This window comes from Ranitomeya imitator, chromosome 1 (assembly GCF_032444005.1).
Source record: "Ranitomeya imitator isolate aRanImi1 chromosome 1, aRanImi1.pri, whole genome shotgun sequence".
Classification (NCBI taxonomy): Eukaryota; Metazoa; Chordata; class Amphibia; order Anura; family Dendrobatidae; genus Ranitomeya; species Ranitomeya imitator.
Window position 1 is genome coordinate 393711995 of NC_091282.1, and position 23588 is coordinate 393735582.

The following is a 23588-nucleotide window of genomic DNA, read 5'->3' on the forward strand; positions in this document are numbered from 1 at the left end:
CACACAGGGCGACTTCTGATTCTGAGGACCTGCACTCGTCTGATCCCACACCCAGCGCCTGAACCAATGAAAAGAACGACATCTCTCAGTTTATTGATCGAATACTATTATATAGACGCACCATTAGAACTCTGGTGGGCACCGTATGAGCGCATTATTGTAGCTAGCCCTATATGGCACACCACATTCCAATATCATATGTAACACAATACATAATTAGCAATATACTTTATTTTTTCCACTTTATGCTTTTTTTTTTTCTAATTTTTGCTTTACTTTTTTACATTTTTATTCCTATGGAAAATAAAATGTGGTGTGCATAATGTGGATACTCATCACGACTAGCTGTATACTTCTGAAAACTAATCGGGTGCATTTGGCAAGGAAGCGGAGAGCACAAGCCATTACATGTGACTAGCAGCTTGTCAGAATTAAGGCATGCCAACTATTTATCCCAGCGCTCCGTCACCTTTGACAACTTAACACTCCTCGATAACGGATGATCCTCTACAGAAACATGCCACTCTGGTAAAGTATGCTGTATTATTCACCTGTACTACTGTTTTATGCAAACGTATTCAAAAGGACAGTGATCAAGTAAAGGTATGGCCACAACCTATTCGCATAAGAACATAAACGTTTTCTCCATGACTACCCAATTGCTCCTCTTAGCCTACGAACTCCTAAAAAAAAGGTCTGTGCTTGTGATACAAATTGCAGAGAGGAGTCTCCTTTTAATCATTAGAGAAAAAAAAATGCTACAAGAAGTTAAGCTCTAGCCCCGGCAACACGATTTGTTTCATGTCAACACTGAACAGCTTTAGGCAAGTATAAAAAAAACAAGGGCAGAGGTCCCCTTACCTTAACTCCTTGAATGAGACCGTTCATTAGAAAGGTATGTTGGGGAAAGGTTTCATGTAGCACCTGCACAAGAGAGAAAAAAAAAAAAACACTGATGTGACACTAGATCACCCGAAAAGACAGACTGTGATAGATTACAGATGAGCAAACCGATCTGCAGAGCCCTGGTCCAGCAGCCAAGTAACACGCCCGCGGCCACTAGTTCAGAGCCCTGCAACACCTCCTATTTGCAGACATCCCAACTCTTGATTTATAGCCCTTGCACGTCTTCATTGTTGCAAAGCGACATGCGCATGACATTGTGCCATGGGTACAAATCAAAAGTAGTCTGGAAGTATGTGACATCTCCAGTAATGAACACGTAGCGATAAGGGTAAGATCAAGAGAGTAGAGTACCCGGAGTATCTGTAGATGCACCTCACCGCACATGATCTGTTTCCAGCAGAACTCTTCTTTGGTAATCTATAGAAGTATGATGGCGAGGGGATGGTTTAGGGTAAAAAAAAAAATATTGATTTACTGCAGTTTTTAACTCCCTGCATCAGCTGGGTGCATGAAGAGAGAGAAACAGCTGGGCATGAGCAGCCACCTTTCCATAAAGTGACTGCGAAACAGAAGTCGCTTGGCTGTTTCAAATGTCTCGGCAACCTTAACTGCCCCCTATAGAGATAGATTTTTCAATCTACCATATATACTTGTGTATAAGCCGAGTTTTCCAGCACATTTTTTTTTTTGTGCTGAAAACACCCCCCTCAGCTTATACACGAGTCACGGTATAGAAAGCCGGAGGGGAGGGGGAGGGGGGGGGGGGCGGCAAAGCAGCAAGTGCCAGGAGCCGGCACACACATCATACTCACCTACCTGTGCGCCCTGGGTGCTGGCACTGCATCTCGTTCCAGCCGCTGGCGCCTGCAGCTCTTCCTGTGCTCAGCGGGCACATGGTACCGCTCAATAAGGTGATGAATATGGACGCTCCTCCACTCCCATAAGTGTGGAGCGCATATTCAACACCTTAATGAGCGGTACCACCGGACCGCTAAGCACAGGAAGAGCTGCAGACAGGCGCCAGCGGCCAGAACGAGATGCAGTGCCAGCACCCAGGGCGCGCAGGTAGGTATGATGTTTTTTTTCAATAGGAAACATGCACACAGGGATAAGGAATAAGGAGGCATGCATACAGGGACTGGAAGGGGGAGGCATGCATACAGGGACTGGAAGGGGGAGGCATGCATACAGGGAAGGATCGGGGGAGGCATTCACACCAGGACAGGGGAGGCATGCAGACAGGAATGGGGAGGCATTCATACCCGGACAGGGAAGGGACAGCCATGCATACAATGTCAGGGATGAGGGGACAATGCATAACCGGCTTATACTTGAGTCAATAAGCTTACCCAGTTTTCCATGGCAAAAGTAGGTGCCTCGGCTTATACTCAAGTATATATGGTACTGTTTATTTATTTTACTCACTTATTTAGTGCCATTAATTCCCAACACTTTACAGACATTATATCACTTTCCCCATTGGGGCTCACAATCTAGATTCCCTATCAGTATGACTTTGGAATGTGGGAGGAAACCGTAGAGCTCGGAGGAAACCCAGGCAAACATGGGGAGGACATCTAAAGGAATACACCTCCAAAGTTGATGTGCGAATCGTAGCGCCCTTTGTGTGTTTGTAGTCTTGGAGTCCACAAAGGTGGCTCAGTGGTCAGCACTATTGCTTTGCATCGCTATGACCCTGGGTTCAAATCCCACCAAGGACAACATCTGCAAGGAGTTTGTATGTTCTCCCAATGATTGCATGGGTTTCCTCCAGGTTCTCTGGTTTCCTCCCACACTCCAAAGACATACTGATAGGGAATCTAGATTGTGAGCCCCAACGGGGACAGTGATGATGATGTCTGTAAATCGCTATATAAGCAAAGCATAATAGTAGCACCACACCATTCATATTAGTCTTTACATAAATAAGCTATTCATAAAGAACAGAGAATACTGCAGTAATACTCACTACAAGCATTGGCGTTGTTAACAGACCCCAGGCAAAAAATTCTAGGAAGATGACCACGACCGCATGATACACACTCGGCCTTCCCATTCCTTGCTGCTGTATTCAATGAGAAAAAAAACACAGATGTATTTATAAAGTGCTGTAATAGCATACACGCATGATGGCGGTGCAAGCATAGCGCCACACGCAGCAGAGGCCAGATCTCTACAATTAGGAGGCAGATTGTATTCATAGCAAGTTACTAATATTTTACTAAATAGGAGCTTTTCCACCAACCCAACCTCTGTGTGGCCATATCTCCAGCTCGGACTGCTAGAACAACGTTCACACTGCTGCATTTTGGGGAGTATTTTGCACCAGTATTTGTGGCCAAAAATAGAAGGGGGTCCGAAAATACAGAGGCAAATAGGGGAAAGGAAAGATACCTCTTCGCTGAAGATCCTCTCCTGGTTTCAGCTGAAAATAATGTGTGAAAGCGTCCTACGGACATATTTCCACAAAGGGAAATGTTGCAATTTCCCCGCAGGTCTCGCCCCAAAAGCAGCAATAGATAGCTTGGTTTTTATGCTTTTTTTGCGCATATGTGATGCAGTGGGGTTTTTTCATGCATTTCTTTATCGGGTTCCTGCGCTTAAAAACGCAGATTATATATTTTTTTCTTACATGCACTTAAAATCGCAGAGTGCTGCAATTTTACTTTGAACTGAGATGACAGTCACCTAGTCACACCTATGAGCGAGTGGGAACCATCAGGCTGCACTCGGATGACATCTGAGTGCAGTTTGACTTCCCACACAATGGAGATATTTTGGTCTCCATTTTGTCCTTGCAGTGTGCTCAGATTATCGCATCTGGGAGAATCGGATCACACTATTCTGACACGGAAAACCCTGATCAGAGCGTTGTTTGCATAATCGGCCCAATTCTATCGGATCACAGAATCTACGTCTGACCATAGATTGAAGCAAAATTATTTTTTAGAAATCTTTCCATGGGAGGTCATATTGGATAAATACTTTCTATATCGTCTGTATGGCCGGTGGAGCAGGGCAATTGCTCTTTAGGGCAGCAGAAATTGATGTGCCAACTGACAGAAGTGTCATATTGACCCAGCCTCCGAAAAGTAATAAAGCCCCTCTCAGAGACCGCAGAGTGACAGGAAAGCTAAATCCAGATCATTATCTGTGAGTACACCGTTATCATGCTATACCTATGCATCCAGCAGTACAATACAGCTGCAGTAGTAATGAGAGGACTCTGCTCATTCACACCCAGTCTATACAGCAAAGCTGACAAAAGCGTAACAAAACAAGAAATATGATATTATATATATATTATCACTATATCATGATTACAAAAATGCGATTTAGGGAAGATGTCATTTTTTACGATACCCTAAGGTATCAAATATTTACAGCACAGTCGCATTTACAGTGCACAAAAGATTTCTTTTTTCTTTATTTGAAGAGTGAGCTGGTGACAAGCATTAGCACTGGTGACGTCGCTTGTTGCTAAGCAGCAATTGTGACCTACAAAACTACCAGTCTGTTAGATATGCAAAGCTCTGTGGACAGGAGCGAGGTGGAGGAAATCTACGCACTTCGCCCAGTTCCTCATTGTGAACGGTGTCACAGCTTTGATCTTTCTAACGTCAGATTAACGACAAAAATTAAATAAATAAATAAATTAAAAAAAAAGTCAAATCATCCAAAAAAATCTAATTAAAAATTAACCCATTGCACTGGGACCAGTTTAGATACTGTGACATGGTGTCCTCAAATGTCATCCCTGGGCATGTCTGTGGAGCTTTCTGCACTAAACATAGCTATGGCCGGATTGTTTACATGGAGCTGGGTATTTCCGGAGCGAAGGAAGACTGGGCGCATTTTCGCCATCTTACAATTACAAGATGGTTCTGATAAATAGCAGCTTGTACGGCAAAGCGCGGTGGCTGCAGCAGTCCGACGCACACAGGCTTCTGCTTCCACTACAGACACAGAGCTAAGGAGATTACGGCAGAAAATCAGGTTTCCCAGCCTCGCAGGCCTCGCTCTGGAACAGGTTCCACCGGGCGAGATCCTCCCTACCTCAGCCTCCTCTCCCATAGTTCTCCACAGTCATGGAAGTCATGCAGGAAAATGGGGACTAATGGAGACAAATATAACAACAAAGTCAAATCATAGTACATGGGTCTGATCCCATCAGGAGGCTGAAACCAGGGCTGTGGAGTTGAAGGAGTCGGCGCCCATTTTGGTGGAGTCGGAGTCATGGAAATTGAGGAGTCCTGGCTGAAATGGCTAATTCTTTCACTCAGAAAATATAACCCTTTCAATGCCTAACTTTGGATATTGTATTTGCTTAGGGGACTTTTTTTCTTACCTTTCCCACATTCTATTACTTATTATTATAGCGCCATTTATTCCATGGCGCTTTACATGTGAGTCTATGCCCATTTACGTTGTTATTTTAAAAGTGAAGTTGTGTTAAGGGTCCACGTTCTCCTTTACAGCTCTAACATACATCAAGTCATAGAGCGGGTAGTCGGCCTCACCGCTTCCGCTTGGGTCTCGGGTTTTGGCTGAGGTAAACTGTCGAGCCTCTAAGCTCAGCGATTGGCTACAGTGGTGATGCCCGTTGTCAATGTCACGTCACCGCTGTAGCCAAAACAACGAAACCCGAGTGGTCAGTTATTATTCCTGAAAGTAGAAAACACCTTTAAGGCTACTTTCACACTAGTCAGTCGGTACGCCCGACGGACAGTGTGTTAATGTAGAACAACGTGGGCAGCAGATGCAGTTTTACAACGCATCCGCTGCCCCATTGTGAGTACCGGGAAGGAGGGGGCGGAGTTTCAGCTGCACATGCGCGGTCGAAAATGGCAGACTCGACACACAAAAAGTTACATGTAGCGTTTTTTTGTGCCGAGGGTCCGCCAAAACATGACGCATCCGTCGCACGATGGATGCGACGTGTGGCCATACGTCGCAATGCGTCGGTAATACAAGTCTATGGAGAAAAAAAAACGCATCCTGCAGGCACATTTGCAGGTTGCATTTTTTCTCCAAAACGACGCATTGCGACATACAGCAAACAACGCTAGTGTGAAAGTAGCCTAAGGCCGAATTCACCCGACTGTGATTCGTGCAGGACTATGCCTACGAGGCTGTTATTTCTGATTACATCTGTGGAAGGCACGGACATTGTGGTCCATACATGAGTTATACACAGATGTGTGAATTCACCTTAAAGGGGTATCCCCATCTCCAATATCGTATCCCAATATGTAGTAGGTGTAATACAATTACCAAATACCTCCAATTAGAAATGTAGTACAGTTTTTCTGGTTAGCTATGTCTCTTTTCCTCATGTGCAGGCATTGCAGGACCTTAGGTGTCCATGGTTACGACCACTAATATAGTGGCAGTTGTTAATGGTCGTAATGCTCTCTACCACTGCCTCAATCTGTGTTTGGCTGCAAAAGGTGAAATCACATCAGCAGAGCTGCAACCAATCATTGAGTTCAGCGACTCTGCCAACGTAGCGTGGACGAGCCGCTGAACACCGTGATTGGCTGCAGCATTGTCGATGGGAAGGCACCGATGCAGCTAGAGCCTGGGGCAGCAGCAGAGACTCAGCGCTTAATCCGAGAAGGACAAGTGAAGGAACTAACCATATGGTGGAAAAGTTCTCAAAGGGGACAACTCCTATAAGCCTCATCAGAGATTAAAGGGAAGATGTCAGGGCAAATGTCTCCAACCATTACTTTAGCAGTGTGGAAGATTTCTTTAATATGAAGGTGCTTTAGGTGACATACTAATGCTTCATAGTGTGATGAATGAACTATTACCCGGCAGCAGCATGTGTGCTAATTAAGCAGAACTAGTCCTGCTTGGGATCTTACAATCATAACACCCTGGGAGGATCCTGATCATCAACACATTGCGCATGCACATTAGCTCCATCAATTAAGGAGTTCCGATTGATTGATATAGCAGCCGGGGGTCTACCGAAGACCTCGGTGTTTGTCATGATGCTGCTCTGTTGAAAATTAGCATGTGGCTGGCGTTCATAAGAGACCGTGTTCTTTACTATATATTGTAATACTGTGGTACTGAATTATATAAACTGTTCAAAAAAATTAAAGGGAACGCTGAAATATCGCATCCTAAATATCACTGAATGAAATATTCCAGTTGCAAATCTTTATTAACTACATATTGGAATGCATTGAGAACAAAAAAAAACATAAAAATGAACAATGTAAATTAATATCCCACGGAGTTCTGGATTTGGAATGATACTCAAAATCAAAGTAGAAAATCAAATTACAGGCTGATCCAATTTCAGTAGAAGTGCCTCAATACAAGGAAATGATGCTCAGTAATGTGTGTGGCCTCCACGTGCCTGTATGACCTCCCTACAATGTCTGGGCCTGCTGCTGATGAGGCAGTGGATGTTCTCCTGAGGGATCTCCTCCCAGACCTGGATTGAAGCATCCGCCAACTCCTGGACAGTCTGTGGTGTAACACAGATATGCTCGATTGGATTCAGGCCTGGGGAACGGGTAGGCCAGTCCATAGTATCAATACATTCATCATCCAGGAACTGCTGAAACACTTCAGCCACATGAGGCCTGTCATTGACATGCATCAGAAGGAACTCAGGGCCAACCACACCAGCAAATGGTCTCACAATGTGTCTGAGGATCTCATCCCGGTACCTAAGGCAGTCAGTGTACCTCTGGCTAGCACATGGAGGGCTCTGCAGCCCTACAAAGAAATTCCACTCCACACCATCACTGACCCACTGCCAAACCGGTGATGCTGCGGGCAGCAGAACGTTCTCCACGGCATCTCCAGACTTTGTCACATGTGCTCAGTGTGAACCTGCTCTCATCCGTGAAGAGCACAGGGCACCAATGTTGAATTCGCCAATCTTAGTGTTCTCTGGCAAATGCCAATCACCCTGCACTGTGTTGGGCTGTGAGCACAACACCCACTTGTGGACATCGGGCCATCCATACCACCTTCATGGAGTCTCTTTCTGACAGTTTGAGCAGATACACGGATGTTAGTGGCCTGACGGAGGTCATTCTGCAGGGCTCTAGCACTTCTGTTCCTGCTTGCATAAAGGAGGAGGTAGCAGTCCTGCTGCTGGGTTGTTGCCCTTCTATGGCCCCCCTCCAAGTCTCCACGTATCTGCTCCATGCTCTGGCCACTGTGCTGACAGACACAGCTACCCTTCTTGCCACAGCTCGCATTGATGTGCCATCCTGGATGAGCTGCACTACCTGAGCAACTTCTGTGGGTTGTAGACACCGCCTTATGCTACTGTACCTCTAGGAGCGAGAGGAATAACAAAATGCAAAAGTGACCAAAACAACAGCCAAAAAGGATGAGAACAGAGAATGTTTCTGTGGTCACCCCCTGCAGAATCACTCCTTTATAGTGGGTGTCTTGCTAATTGCCTATCATTTCTACCTGTTGTCTGTGCCATTTGCCCAACAGCAGGAGAAACTGTTTCACAATCCGTGTTGCTTCATAACTGGGCAGGTTGATTTCACAGAAGTGTGATTGACATGGGAGTTACATTGTGTTGTTTAGGTGTTCCCATTTTTTTTTTGAGCAGTGTAGTACAAGCAATCAGATGATTGCAGGTTGAAGTCCCCTTAGGGAAGTAAAAAAAAAAAAAAAAAGTATAAATGTTTTTAGACAAGCTAGGAAACAAAAATAAAAAATATAAAATTTGAGTCACCTCTCTTTTACTCCAATTAAAATAAATAAATAAAAAGAATACTTGGCATGTATAAAAATAAAAACAAATGGACTTAAAATGCCTTAATGAGAAAAATTGATACGTCAGGATTGCAGCGTTTTCATTGGTTTTCGCTGTACTGGAAAAAAAAAATGCAATAAGTGATCAAAATGTATCTCTACCCCATAATGGTATCAATAAAAACATTAGCTTGCTCAACAAAAAAATTAGCCCATTGATAAAAAATAATTAAAAAGTTACCGATATCAAAACAGTGACAGAGGCAAAATATTTCAATTTTTTTTTAAATTCAGAAAAAAAAAAAATGGAAAATGAAATTGCCTGGTCATTTTTAATGCATACTGAGAGCCAAATAAAAAAAAAATATATAGGAAAAAGAAAACAACTGTGGAAATGCACAATTTCAACACACTTGGAATTTTTTCCTGTTTTCCAGTACGCGATATGGCAAAATGAATGGGGTCATTCAAAACCTCAACTCGCCCGACAACAAACAAGCCCGGCTATGTGCACGCAAAGATGGGAGAAAAAAATAAGTTATTGCTCTTAGAAGAAAGTTACGGATATTACCAGAGCGGTCTTATTACATGTACAATTATAGTTTTAGAAACGTAGATTCCCCTGAGACTGTTACAGCACGCAGACAATGCCTTTCCTCACACACCCTTCTTCTGACCTCCAGGACGAATACACCTCTTCCTTTATTTCACCGTCTTAAAGGTGTTATATTTATACCTATTTTTAAGCTCTAACCAATCTTGTAATTACCTTTACTTTAAAACTCCTACTATTCTCCCTAGCCTTTAAAGGGTTAAAGGGGTATTCCCATCTCCAATATGTTGTAATAATGATATTAGCAAATGCCTCCAATTAGAAATGTAGCATAGTTCTTCTGATTGCTGCATCTCTTTCCCCATGTACAAGCATTGCAGGACCTTAGGTGTCCATGGTTACAACCACTGATATATGTAGTGAGTTACTTAGCTAGTTGCTAGTGGTGATAACCATGGATACCAGAGGTCCTGTTGAGGGCAGACAAAGTACTGCAGTGCGCAGGCGCCGGAAAGGTCAGAGGCCCGGTGCCTGCGCACTGCAGTACTTTGCTCTGCCTTCAACAGGGCAGAGCAAAGTACGCCTGTGCCGGAGCCGTGGCTGAAGATCAGAAGAGGACGTCTTGTAATGAAGATGGGAGGCGTCGCAGCGGACCAGAGACGCCCATCTGACCTGACCAGCAGCGGAACCGCCCCTGGGTGAGTATAATATAACGTCTTTTTCTCCTCTTTCAGGTAACATCGGGGGCTTATCTACAGCATTACAGAATGCTGTAGATAAGCCCCTGATGCTGGTGGGCTTACCTCACCCGCGAATTTCGGGGTGACAGATTCCCTTTAAAGATAACCATTTACAAATTGCATATAACTAACGGACAACCCATTTAAGCCCCCAATACATACATTGGGCTAGTCTCAACCGAGCTCACCAATATTGGCACGTTTGGCCAACAGCCTAATGTGTGTGGGAGCCGCGGATAAACCTCCGACTTCTCAATTTCCACGACACCGACTCCACCAAAATGGGCTCCGAATCCACAGCCCTGCCAGGGCTATGGAGTCAGTAAGCCAAACCCCCGACGACTCAATTTCCACAACACCATGACTCGGACTCCACAACCCTGGTTTACTGTTAGATGAAGTATTGATCCGACATGTCCAATTTCGGTTCCCGGAGAGGAGCCACAAAAGGAGATACCAGCCAACGGCTCTCTCATAGAGCGCTTAGCTGAACAAGTGCTCCCGTGTATGGGAGAGCCCATCAAGAGAGCTGTCGGCTGGACGATCGGCTGACGGCTATCTAATGTGTATGGTGGGCACAGATGGATTCATTATATCATGGGGAGAATACAGCCACTAGCTGCACGCTGTATATACTGGTGGTGCTAAATCTAACAAAAGTCAGGTAATGACGAGGATGGAACGTTTTACAAAGCCACAGTCCCATACTTAACAATACGGACGAGTGATGTACAACACCTGGTAAAGTGTGAACATTAGAAGTTGCCTTAATTCCCCCATTAATGGCAATTTGCCCCCTTACCTTCTTAATATATCAGTTCAGTCTGGACAACTGCTGTCTTAAAAAACCTGAGTAAATCTAATTCATCCTATTGCTTGCCATGCTTTACCACAGAATTCAAAAACTAAAAATAATGCTAAAAAGGGTAAAATGACATAACATAAAAAGGGTCTGAAGTTCTATACTCGCAGTCATGATATAAAGGGGTAACACTATGTCATATCCAGCTTCCTTATATGCCTGGGGGTCAAAGCTCGGAATGGAGTCACATGGATAGCCATTTGTAGGAACTGTCATACGACCATGAAATACTTTACAACGCACAAAACTACATTAGACGGCCTCATTGTGAGTCATAAAGACCAAGAAATACTAAGAACATGATTCATTGTTTGCAGATTTTTTTCATTTAATTTGTATTCCTAGTTTTATGGCATTTGTTGGCTGACTGCACACCAAATTCTTTAAAATGGAGCAGGCAGGATGCTGAATCTTTGTGCAAAATCAAAGGTTCTCCTTTTTATGTCTGTCTTTGCACTGTATTAGAGGAAAACGGTGCATGCTGCTTTAACAAAGTAGCAGAAAAATGTCTGATGAATAGAGGAAAGAGGGACTGGAGTACATTTGCACCAAAATTTTGCAGGCGTTTAAAAAGTCGCAAAAGACAAATCAGCTACATACAGCTGGGTAACAAAAATAGGCACAAGTGTAATAAGTGTTAAAAGGGTATTTTCAAGTTATTAAATTGCTTCACTTCGTTTGGCAACATGAATATAAGCAAGGTGGCAATTGACTCTTTTCCAATCTGCTGTCATTCTCCTGCAACGGGAGCTTTCATCTATCATAATGTACAGCTTGTTTCCATGGATGACGACCACAAGTGCCTGCCCAGAGCCTGGCAGAGTGTGTGCAGTAGAGGTGTTAATACTTAATATCCCAACCAGCCTCCTCTCTCCAGCCAATGATTTCTATACAGCAGTTATCAGCTTACATCCCTCCCATTCCCTCTTGGAATGCGGTTATTAGTCTTGCAAAATCACGTGACTCCATAATCTGTTTCTCCAACTGCAATTGGGGCTCATGCAGACATCCAGAGCGCAATGCAAGGAATGGATGCCGGTCTACAGACTTGAGCATGACAGCTTCATAGAAATAGATAAAGCTGTCATGCTCTGGTGCCACATCCAGTCCATGCAGTGCGATACGTGATTGAACCAAGATCAACAGACGTCTGCATGAGTCCTCAATCAGGCCTCTTACTGTCCAGATGTCACAACTCACAAGGGTCGGGCCAGCTGACAGCACAACAAACACCAACAATGGGGATGGAAAAGAGGGAGGACCTAACAATAGGAAACGAGGGATGGGACACCTCCTAACATAGCCTGTGCCTATCCCTAAGCTCCCCCTAATGCCCTATACGAGTCCTTTCCCCCGCCTCCATCACATGCCTTGTCCCTAGCTATCACCTTGTTATGCCCTGGCTAGTGCATTGGCCGACGCTAGTCTCACCACTGCAGATAGTGTAAACACAGCCTGGGGTAGTGACAAGTACAAGACAAAGACAGTGAATAAGGAAACTTAGCTTTCAAGCTTCTCCTGCAAACTCCACACAGCAGAGGCTTCGAAACCAGGACCTCAAGCAGCTCCTCACACCAGAGAGCTCCTCACTCATCGGCTGGTCTCCAGAGAAAAACTGTTACCAACAGTCAGCTGATGCGTCATGTGACTATTTAAAGGGTGGTGGGAGTGGTCACCACCCACATCAGCTTACCTAGCAATGCAGCAGCTACCAGCAAGGAAACTGACATGAACTCTTGCTAGCCTGAATGGAAAAAACTACGTTTAAATAATAGCGGAACCAGAGCTGCCACAAATCCATTAATGAATCGTGACACCAGAGCTGTGTGCTTCTTCAAATGTTGTTATCTACGTGTAAATATAGCGTGCACTCCACAACAAAACAATGAGAGCTGAATGTGCTACAGCAGAACTTGTGCTGAGCCTTAGGCTATGCTCCCACGATGAGCTTCGGGTACGTTTTTAATGCTGCAGAATTTTTGCACCATTTCTTAAACTATTATTTAGATTAGGCTACTTGGGGTTCTTCACTGCGGTTGTTTTTTTAACATGCGTTTTTAGCGCTTTTTTTACACTACGTTTTTCGTCTCTTGTTGGTGTATCATGCTGTAAATAAAGCTTCTTTGTTTTGATACTTCCTGCTATTATCGATATGCGTGGGTGCTGATCACATGCGTTTCCGCAGATTAAAATGCATTTACTTTCTTTACCTGCAGATTTTCTGCATCTAATACAAGTCTACAGAGAAAATCCGGAGAGAAAACTCAACATCTCGGCAAGAGAAATTGACAAGCTGCGGATTTGAAACCCGCACCGCAGCTCAGTTTACGCTCCGTAAAATAAAAGCACAGTCTGCATGAGATTTCTATAAATCCCATCGACTTTGCTGGAACTACAGCATCAAAACTCACCAAAAAGCTCATTGTGGGAACGTAGCCTTGTAGCTGTCACTCAGGAAGGAGGTCCTCCCTGCCAGAAATCAGGAAGGAGGTCCTCCCTGCCAGAAATCAGGAAGGAGGTCCTCCCTGCCAGAAATCAGGAAGTCAGGAGACTTCAGAACCCTCTACTAGAGACACTACTTGAGAACCACCTTTTAAAGGGAACCTGTCAGCAGGATTGTGCTTAGTAACCTACAGACATTGTCAGGTCAGCGCAGTTATACTGATTACAATGATTCCTTGGTCCATGAAATCCTTCTTGTGGTTGTTGTTTAATCTTTAGTTTCAGTTTTGAGTTAATGATATACTCATGCTCTGACTATGTTGTTTAGAGAGCAGGAAACTAGAATCAAAAGACAAAGAATGAAAACATGCAAATAAAATAGAGCTAAAAACTTCAAAATTTTGTGCTATTTATTTTTTCAGATTTTTCATTAGTTAAGACTAAAGATGAGGCCGAAGCATCTCCTTGATCAGGCAAGTGGGGAAGAAGATGGAGACCTTTCTACTATAAGGTTGTTCATCTAGGTATGGCACAAATCTAACAGGAGACGGAGCAAAAGTGGTTGCTTCTTTCGAGCGTACATGTTCCCCCTTCATACACGATGGCGCTACACTACCACATCTACCAGCGTCCTGCATTCTGCCATCCCACCGCGCAGAATAGACGTGTCCTCCAAGATTAACCAGGCTTAACCTGCGCTTATGAAATTACTTCTAGATCTATTTTTACGTCAGGATTAAGTAACAATTAGTGTATGATGGAGCACGGGTCCGGGGCCAGATTACTGTATGTGTATTCTACAACCATACAATGCCGAATCTCACATGTATATACAGAAGTCTATTCCAGGGCCGGGTGACAAATGTGTCACTTCAGTGTCAGCCCCAAACTAACAAGCCTCCTGCTGAAGTATGAGGAATGGAGGAGAAAAGGGGCGACCTGGATCCTAAAGTAGCAGCAATGCTTCATCATCCCCAGGGCCGGGCACCCTGCAAAACTACCCCATATCCTATTTCTATAACACACAAAACACACCAGCCAAAGCCCCCTCCAAAGAAGAGGCTAGGGCCAAGTACAACATAGAAGGATGGAATTGTATGTGATTGTATTGTGACCGTACACCACAGAAATGGACGGTCGGTCGATATCTATTCCTTCGGACCACGTATACATTCTCTCCGCGGAGAGGGGAGAAAGCAGCTAGTAGACACCTCCGCCAGCAGCTAAGGCTGCAAGTGCCTGAAATTCATCATGCCGGGCCAATCCGCCTTCCCACACCATGACATCTATCAAAAGCACAATAGACACCCCCTAACTCACTTTCAATGGTCAATGGGCCTGGGCAACACTGAGTTAATAAGCATAAGGCTATGTTCACACGTTGCGTTTTTGCAGCTTTTTTTTTATCCAAATTAATAGCTGCTCTTTACAGGACCAGCAAAAGCGATGACATTTCAGAAATCCCATGGCCACACTTGTTTTGTTCTCCTCACTGACATCTGCGGCATGTCAATTCTTCCAGCTTTTTTTTTTTTTTTTTTTTTTTTTCACCATAGCATGCAATGAGTAGGTGCAAAAAAAAAAAAACTCTGCATTTTTACTGCGTTTTTGATGAATAAAACATGTAATTTAGAAAAGGACATACAACTTGGAGCAAAAACGCTTTTTAATCAGCTTCTTTACTGCCGAGAGGTTTGATCTGTAGAAAAACTGATGCAAAAACGCAACATGTGAACACAGCCTAAGGGCCTTGGCGCGACATGCTGACCCGCTGCAGTGAAGTCACATTAGTCATCGTCACAGTCATTAGTCATATTAGCGATCGACGAAGAAGCCCAAAGATGTCATCTTCTGACATGTCCCAACAAAAGGAATCAGAAAGACCGGGCATTTAACTCGTGTGATGGAAATCGGCCAGTCCCCCACCCCGACCTAACTATCTGGAAGAGTCAGCAGCCCCCTAGCAGGGCAAATAATGGCTGATGGTGTCGTGCCGACATTTCAGCATCTAAACACAATGCCTGCGGTCGTATTCCGGACTCGTCTTCTCGGTCGTTGCTGTGGTGGCTCTGAGGACGGCGTGTTTGCTCTACTCTTTCCAGTATATAGAGCCGGCCCAAGAATGATCATTACTTCTTTTAACCGCTTCAAGGCTTCCAAACCCAGAAATGAGACGGGTGCGCAGCGATGTCATTTACTCATGGCCACGCATCATGTTGTTTGCCGCGTGCACCTACCGTACAGCGACCACTGGATGAAGTGCTCAGTAGCAATTAATCAATCCTGAGAAAGGTCCTCTAAATGGCCTGCTAGGGGGGATTTATGTGCTGGAACTAGAGATTGCCGTGGTCTGTCTAGCAGCGGCCTTCCTGGCCTGATCAGGAAAGTCTGCCACTCACAGAGGCTGTCTGAATTAGAAAAGCCTACAAGTAGGAAGCTACACGTCTAAATCCGTGTGCACGTCCTGCTACTCCTACATGGGGATTCTGCAGTTACAAGCCGTGCGTATGGCGGATAGGAAAGACAAACAGGAGAAATTCCCCACTGGCGGCCTCCTTCCTGCAGTGTCTGCCTCGTCCAGAATACCTGCCTTGGCAGAGACACTAGATTATTATAGACAAGCGCTGGCTTAGGAATTACTTGTCCCCAGGTTCTGTGTAGACTTCAGCCACTGTGTACAAAGCAATAAGACATCCCGGAGGGGAGAGGAATGAGTGGCGCGAGCACTCTTGTGTAGCAACCTCGCGTCGCTCCTACATAACAAGCATAAAGCACCGCAATCATTTCCAACTTAATATTAACAGACCTAAATAAAAGGAATGTAGAGTCCAGAATGAAACTCCTTCAGATATAGTAGAGGCCATCTATCTTGAAGAACACAATAGCTATAGGTAGACTTAAAAAGAAAGAAATTAAAATGAAGACATGTGAACAGATCCCAGAAAATCCTCCACGGTATCTATACTATTACATGGAGAGAGTAAGCGACCATGAATAACAGTCCTGTGGTGCCGTAATCTTCTAGGAAAAGGCCTGGATGGGTATTTTTGAGGGGAAAACATGACTTTAAAGGGAATCTATCACGAGTCATGTTACCCAAAGCATAGTGGCAGAGTCCGATGAGGACCCAAGCCGGCTTCTCTCCGCCCCGGGTGACTTACAACTCTCTCCCTGGGTACACAAGGAGAGACCGGTCAATCACTTGGAGCCCTGTAGGAGGAAGCCGGCCAGGGTGGCCCTGGATAGTCAGGTGTCTCCCTATAGTCCCAGGCTCATATTATGATGTATCTGAAACAATGCAGCGTTTCAGAGAAAAATAAACCTGGCTGCAATCACTCAGCAAGACCTCCTGAACATCTTGGTGTTAATGAGGGCGGCCATATAGCCTACCACATCCTTACGGAACCCACTGTCACAGTCACTGTTTGTTGGGCTCTCTATCAGGGCTGTGGAGTTGGAGCCCATTTTGGTGGAGTCGGTGTCATGGAAATTGAGGAGTCGGAGGTTTGGCTTACTGACTCCACAGCCCTGCGCTCCATGCATGTCTTGTGACTGTCACACAGCCGTGACATATGCAGAGCCGAACAGCTGATTATCGGGAGCGCTCCAAGTATCTGGGTTCCCGATGCAGCTATTCAGTAGGCACTATAGCTGTTCGGATAAGGAGGGAGCCGAAGCTATAAACTCATCCCTAATTATAATAAACTAGATGGCAGCCCGATTCTAAAGAATCGGGAGTCTAGAATCCATATATACTTTATTTATTCAAATGTAAGAATAATACAATTAATAAATAATAGTAAGAAAGAACAAAAATAATAGGCAGTATATGGAGAAAACACCAAACAAAAGTTCAAAATTGGTGTGAAAATGTCACTGAACCACTTCACAACTAAATATATATAGTTTTGGTAAATGGTATTATCATTTTTTTGACGAAATTCGGCAGGAGCTTGAAGAGCAACGTCACTGGGCCCGCCTCCACGCAGTAGAAACTTGCTGTGAGGTAAAAATTCAAAAATCACACCAAAATGGCGGGCGGAGTGTGTCACAGTACGGCACGTTTCTGATTGGTCGCTCGCAGCAGGCGGCAACCAATCAGACACTGGACACTGTTGACGTCACTTATCTCCGGACATTAGCTCCGGACATTAGCTCCGGAAGTTGGCAGAAATTGCAGGAAGTAGTATTCTAGGCAATTAATCTCCGGACATTAGCTCCGGACATTAGCTCCGGACAAAGCCACGGAAGTTGGCACAAATTGCAGGAAGTAGTATTCTAGGCAATTATATATTAGATGAAACCCGACCCTAGTGTGGGATCGGCCATGGAGGGAGAGACCATAATCGGCCGATTTCACTCAACTCGACTTTTGAGATAGTCGGGTTTCGCGAAACCCGACTCGACCCTAAAAAAGTAAAAGTCGCTCAACCCTAGTTGGCACCGCCTGCCGGGCATGCATGAGACCTCTGTCAGCCACTTGCCAGGTGCTGGCACCGCCTGCCAGGCATGCACGAGACCTTACAGCCAATGGACACCACAATAGTAGCATCTAACACCATCAGAGACGAGAGGCGCTGGACAACCCCTTTCTGGTCAGTCACTAGTGTCGCACTCCGAGTACCTAGGGATCAATGGGAGCTAAGACATCTAGAGCAATCAATATTTTGGAGGATCCAAAAGAAGTAATACTGACAAAATCTTCAGCACATTTTTCTATTTTCTAGAAATTCCCTGTTCCCCCCAATCAGCGCTATTACTGACAACTCCTGACAAATCCTGAATAACAAACTAAAAAGTCGACAAGTGTGTCCATTTGTCAACGGTGTGCGAGCTAAACCCTCTGAAAGAATGTTAGGGCGGCTCCAGATCTGGGGTCCTGTTCACACTATATCCATGTCCTGTATCCCACAAACAAAAGGGGTTCAGACACACTCCTGATGGAGCCAAAGAGGCGAATAATGGAAAAGAAGCTTTATGTAGGAAACTTTGGGCTCAATCTGCACTCCTTCCCGGTGGTGTCAATCTATCCAGGGGGGAACAAGGACGTATAAGTAGACTGAAGGCTCATACTGACATCCGTGGATCTCAGTCCGTCACACAGGCCGCAATGTTTGCAGGTCTCTGGACCAGAGCGTGACGGCCCTCTAGAAATACACGATGCTGTCACGATCCGGTTGGGAGTCTGTACATTGCGGTGTGTGATCACACTGAGATCCACGGATGTCTACATGAGCCTTAAGACCGCCATTCCAATGGAAGTCCTGGGACAGAGACATGGACGTACTGCCAGAACCAATGTGAACAGGCCCTTACAGACTACACCGGGGAGAGCCGGGCAGCAGGGGAAGCCAGGGAGCCAGATGCCAGCGCTCCAGAACAGGATTACACATCCCTGGGCAGGGTCTGGCTCGTCCGGGCTTTCTCTACTGCTGCCGCCCAGCAAATAGTATAGTCCACTGACTGGACAGTGTTAGGGCGGACTCAGACATCAGTAAGGCTACTTTCACACTAGCGTCGGATTCGGCCCGTAGCAATGAGATTCCGACGCTAGCGTTTGATGCGCCACACAACGGGTGCAGCGGATGCATTCCTCCGGCGCATCCGCTGCCCCATTGTGAGGTGCGGGGAAGTGGGGGTGGAGTTCCAACCGCGCATGCGCGGTCGGAAAAAGTGGTCCGTCGGCAGCAAAAAACGTTACATTTAACGTTTTTTGCTCCCGGCGGTCCGCCACAACACGGCGCAACCGTTGCACTTTGCAGGATGCGGTTTTTCCCCTAAACGACGCATTGTGACGTATTCAAAAAAACGCCAGTGTGAAAGTAGCCTAAAAAAAAAACGTCTGTGTACAGACTGGTCCCAGGTATCCCAACCTGAGCTCCACTGCCTCATATAAGCCAAACTCTGGTCAGGAGACCCATGGCTAGTCCGGGCACCTGAGCCTTGCTCCACCGACGTCTCAATTCACCCTTAGCGTTCAGATTCACGCTGGGCAGTAGGGACCACCAAATGTAGCCAATCTGGCATGGAAAGTACAGGGGCACCAAAAACAAATGCATATGGCAAGGCGGCATGTTCCACGTGCGGGACCTGAGGCCAGGGAGTCCGCCTGTGGCCACCTCACCACAGCACACACTCAGAACTAGCCACAAAGGATCAGCCGTAATCCCCAGCTAATACTGTGGTCACACCAGGAGCCAAGATCACACAGCGCCCCGTCCAAGATCAATGCTCAGTGGCCAAACACTGCCCTAAGCCTCAGGTACCAGCCCCACACTGGCAGAGCAGCCCACCTGCGGCCCAGCGACCACTCACCGTGCCCCCATCCTTCATCAGGATCCTCTTGACCAGCATGATCCTGCTGCCCGCCGCCTTCTTCTTCTTGCCCGGGCTCATCTTGCCCTCGTCATCCTGCCCTCCGGCTCCTGTCACCACTGATGCCCGGGTCACTATCAGGGGACCGTCGGCCGCACACTCCGCGGGGTCCAGGGCTGGGCTGGACGAGAGATCTATGGTGGCCACCAGCACCGGGTGGACCGAGTGCAGGGCTACCGGCTGCGGGGCCACTGGCAGCAGGGGCACCGGGCACAGGGCGGCCGGGCTCAGCAGGACAGGGTAGGCAGCACAGCGCACTGCTCCCGCCGTCTCCTCCGCGCCGGCAGGGGGGCACCGGGACACACACTGGCGCGCTGGTCCGGAGGAAGGCTCGGGCCGGTCAGCTCCGGTGCCCTCTTCCGGCCTCCTCTCGTCCTTTGAGGGATCCAGACTCCAACCCCGGTCCGATTGGACCTGCCCGCCTACACACTCACAGGCCGGCAATCTCGGCCTCTTCCAGCTGCGACTGCGCACTCCGCTCTACACTCCGGATGCGCGTCACCAGCCGTCCATGGAGCCCGACTCTTGCCGGGAGCTGCGTCACAGCGCTCAGAAGGCAGCCGGCACTTCTCTAGGGGGACGCAAGAGGGCGGCAGAGACACAGCAGCTTGACTGGGAACTATGGAAACGACGCACACGCATTCCTGGGGAACGTAATTGCGCTGTGGTGACGGAGGCTGAGTTTAGAAACGGGCATTATTTATCAGTCCTCTTTTTGAATCCAAATGGATCCCTATTGAATACCTGATCAGGCGCTTGAAACCCCGCCCACCTACCGCAGAAACTCCGCCCACCTGCTAGGACCCAATTACATTAACGAGTGGGTGGAGCTTTGCTTAGGTGGGCGGAGTTACAGAGTCCTGGATTTTACGCCCAGTGAGAGCCAGTTAGGGATTTTAGTGGCTCACTAGGGTGCCGGCTGCCATCGTTCACAGCAGGGAGCCGGCTCTTTGTGTCAGATCGTTGGCCAAGGACACATCATTCCTGAGAGCGCCGAGTAACAGCAAGTTAGCGTAGTAACCCATAGCAACCAATCACATTCCAGCTCTCATTTCTCAGGGACACTTTTTTTGCCTTTTTTTTCATTTGCGTTCATTTGCATCTGTTTTGGAGTCACTTTGCGACAAATCACAACATTTGTCAGCACTATGCTCCAGTCCGCCACTCCTGGGATGATGGGATCTACACTAGGAAATGTTTGCGCAGTGCTTACTGCCAAATGTGCAGCTTTTGTGCTGTGGTAGATGTGAGTGCAGCGCCAGCACTCTGCTTCTGTCTCCGCCTCTGCTTGTAACTGATAGAAGCCGTCGTCAGGTGGCACCAGTGCTGTCCAGCAGCTTCTAGCATCGCTCTCAAACTAATCGTCAGCAGATTGTAGCGCTGGTGTCGCTGCTTCTATCACCAACCCCTGCTGACGTTTAGTTTGAGGCCACTGCTAGAAACTGTGAGGGTATGTGTCCACGGGCCGGATTACATCCGGATTTGGTGCGGATTGGATACTGCATACAACCGCAGCGTCCAGATGTTACAGCATAGTGGAGGGGATTTTATGAAATCCCGTCTCCATTATGCGTGCGAACACATCCGGCGGCCCTGCGTTTACGGACATGCGGCCCGTCTTTTTAGAACACAGTATGTCTGTTTACCTCACGGCAACGCTCCATTGCCGCAAGGTAAATCACAGGGTCCTATGAATGGGGTGCAGAGATTCCGGATGTGTGCAATGAACACCTCCAGAATCATCGCACGTACAGAAGGGGGCGGCGCTTTGGGTGGAGCTGGTTTTCCGCTCCGTCCAAAACACCGACAATCCGGACCATGGACAAGCACCCTGAGGCAGCAATGGTGTCAGTCACTGCTTCTATTTCTGCCCCCTGGCAAGGTCTTCTTTCAGTTAGAAGTTATGGCTGTGACAGAGACAGTAGTAGAGTGCCAACACTGCATTCACATCTGCCACATCATCCATCGTCCAGGATGTCTTCAGAAGGGGCAGCAATGCAAGTGAGTAACTGCAGCGCTGCCCCTGATGACGTCCTGTTTTAGAAGGGGTGATGGATGCTCCAGGAAGTGAGTGCAGTCCTAGCCTCCTGTGACATCACGTTTGAGACTCCCCTCAAAGGAAACATCACAGGAAGTACAGTAAAAAAAAAAACAGGGATTAGATACAATGGCTTGCGAAAGTATTCACCCCATCCCCTTGGCTTTTTACAGGCACTCTAGCACGCCCCAGCCCCCACAAGTTGCCAACATGCATCCTGGGTGTAGGTGCGGATCAGCAATGTGCAAGTAACTGTCCTGACGGTCTCTGGAGCAAGGCATGGAGACAATTGCTCCCTCAGTGATCCGGCTACCGGATCCTGCGCCTCAGAAGGAGGCAGTCTTTGCAGGGCAGAACTCCTTCTGGTTTTCCTCTCCTTTTGCTATGACTTCGTTTCTCACCCTCTACAATACAATTCTCTTTCATGTCCTTCCTTAGGAGGCTGCCGCACGCCGGGCCAACGCAGCTCCGTGGCCTTCTGTCAAGGCCTCTGACAGGCTCCCACCCCTGCCAGGGACCCTCTGTCGGCAACTGCTGGATGTTACTCCTTCCTCCTGTCTGCCTGACAGGTGCTGCCTGGGTGAAACCCAGTCAGCTTCTGACTAACTTCCTATCCAGACTACCAGTTTTACCTAATTGTGAAGAGTGCCCTACTAAATAGGAGCATAGCTCCCCCTGGTGGACTGGAGTGTGAAGTGTATTGAATGGTTTGTGATACCTGGTAAAGTGATCTACTTTATTGCCTTCAGACGTAACACCAGTCCCCCTGGTGGAAGAATGACATTACTGCAACGGCCAGGACCCTGGGGCGCTGCACTTCCCTATTGTTAGGGCCTTCCTCTCCCTTTTTCCATCCCGTTGCTTGTGTGTTAAGCCATCCGTTGGACCGACCCCTGTTGGGTCATGACAGCCTCCTTTTGCAGCAATAAACAACAGCCAATAGCTTTGGATATGTCTCTGTGAGCTCTCGACATCTTGCCACTGGCATTTTTGTCCATTCCTCAAGGAAAAATTGTTCCATCTTCTTCAAATTAGATGGTTTCCTCTGGTAAATAGCAATCTTCAAGTCTGACCACAGATTCTTAATTGGATTAAGGTCTGGGCTCTGACTAGCCCACTCAAAAAAATGTACACGTTTCCTCTTAAACCACTCGAGTGTTGCTTTAGTAGTATGCTTTGGGTCATTGTCTTGTTGGAAGGTGAACCTCCATTCCAGTCTCAAGCCACTGACAGACTGAAACAGGTTTTTGCTCAGACTAAAACAGGTGTATTTCACACCATCCATCTTCCCCTCAACGCGGACTATTTTCCCTGTCCCTGCTGCCAAAAAACGTCCCCACAGCATGATGCTGCCACCACCATGTTTCATTGAAGGGATTCTGTTCTTGGGGTGATGAGCTGTATTTGTTTTGCGCCAAACATAGGGTTTACTTTGGTGGCCAAAAGGTTAAATTTTTATCTCATCTAACCCCAGAGCTTTTGTCTCTGTGCTGCCTCTCTGATTAATGCCCTCCTTGCTCGGGCTGAGAGTTTTGGTGGGCGGCCCTCTCTTGGCAGCTTTTTGTGGTTTTTTATTCTTTCCATTTGATGATAATGGATTTGATGGTGCTCTGGGGAATCCTCAGAGATTGGGATATATTTTTTTATAACCCAACCCTGACTTGTACCTCTCAACAACTTTGTCCATGACTTGTTAAGAGATCTTCTTGGTCTTCATGGTGTTGTTTGGTTAATGGTGCCTCTTACTTAAAGGGGATATCCAGGACTTTAAACAAAAAAAATGTGCCTAAGCACTAACAGGCAGATAGTTGCTACCTACCTTCCCGTTGTGCCCAATGCCATTCTCCACCGGCACAGAGCGGTCACTGACTTCCACTGATGTTATGTCAACAGAGGGACAGTTTGTCTTCCTACTGACAGGGTGGGACT

General features: G+C 46.6%; 1 protein-coding gene across 2 annotated transcripts in view; it reads right to left on the reverse strand.

Moving 5' to 3' along the window:
- LOC138674228 (hippocampus abundant transcript 1 protein-like) overlaps positions 1-20072 on the reverse strand; it is a 46097-nt gene extending 26025 nt beyond the window's left edge. Inside the window, exons 1-3 of one of the 2 annotated variants that reach the window (XM_069762128.1) lie at positions 19562-20072; positions 2876-2971; positions 862-924 (exon numbers count right to left, since the gene is read on the reverse strand). In XM_069762128.1, coding sequence (XP_069618229.1) covers positions 862-924; positions 2876-2971; positions 19562-19642 — 240 coding nt within the window. In that variant the 5' untranslated portion in view covers positions 19643-20072. The remainder of the gene's footprint in view (positions 1-861; positions 925-2875; positions 2972-19561) is intronic. The other variant, XM_069762134.1, reaches the window with a different exon arrangement.
- Between the last annotated feature and the right edge of the window lie 3516 nt (positions 20073-23588).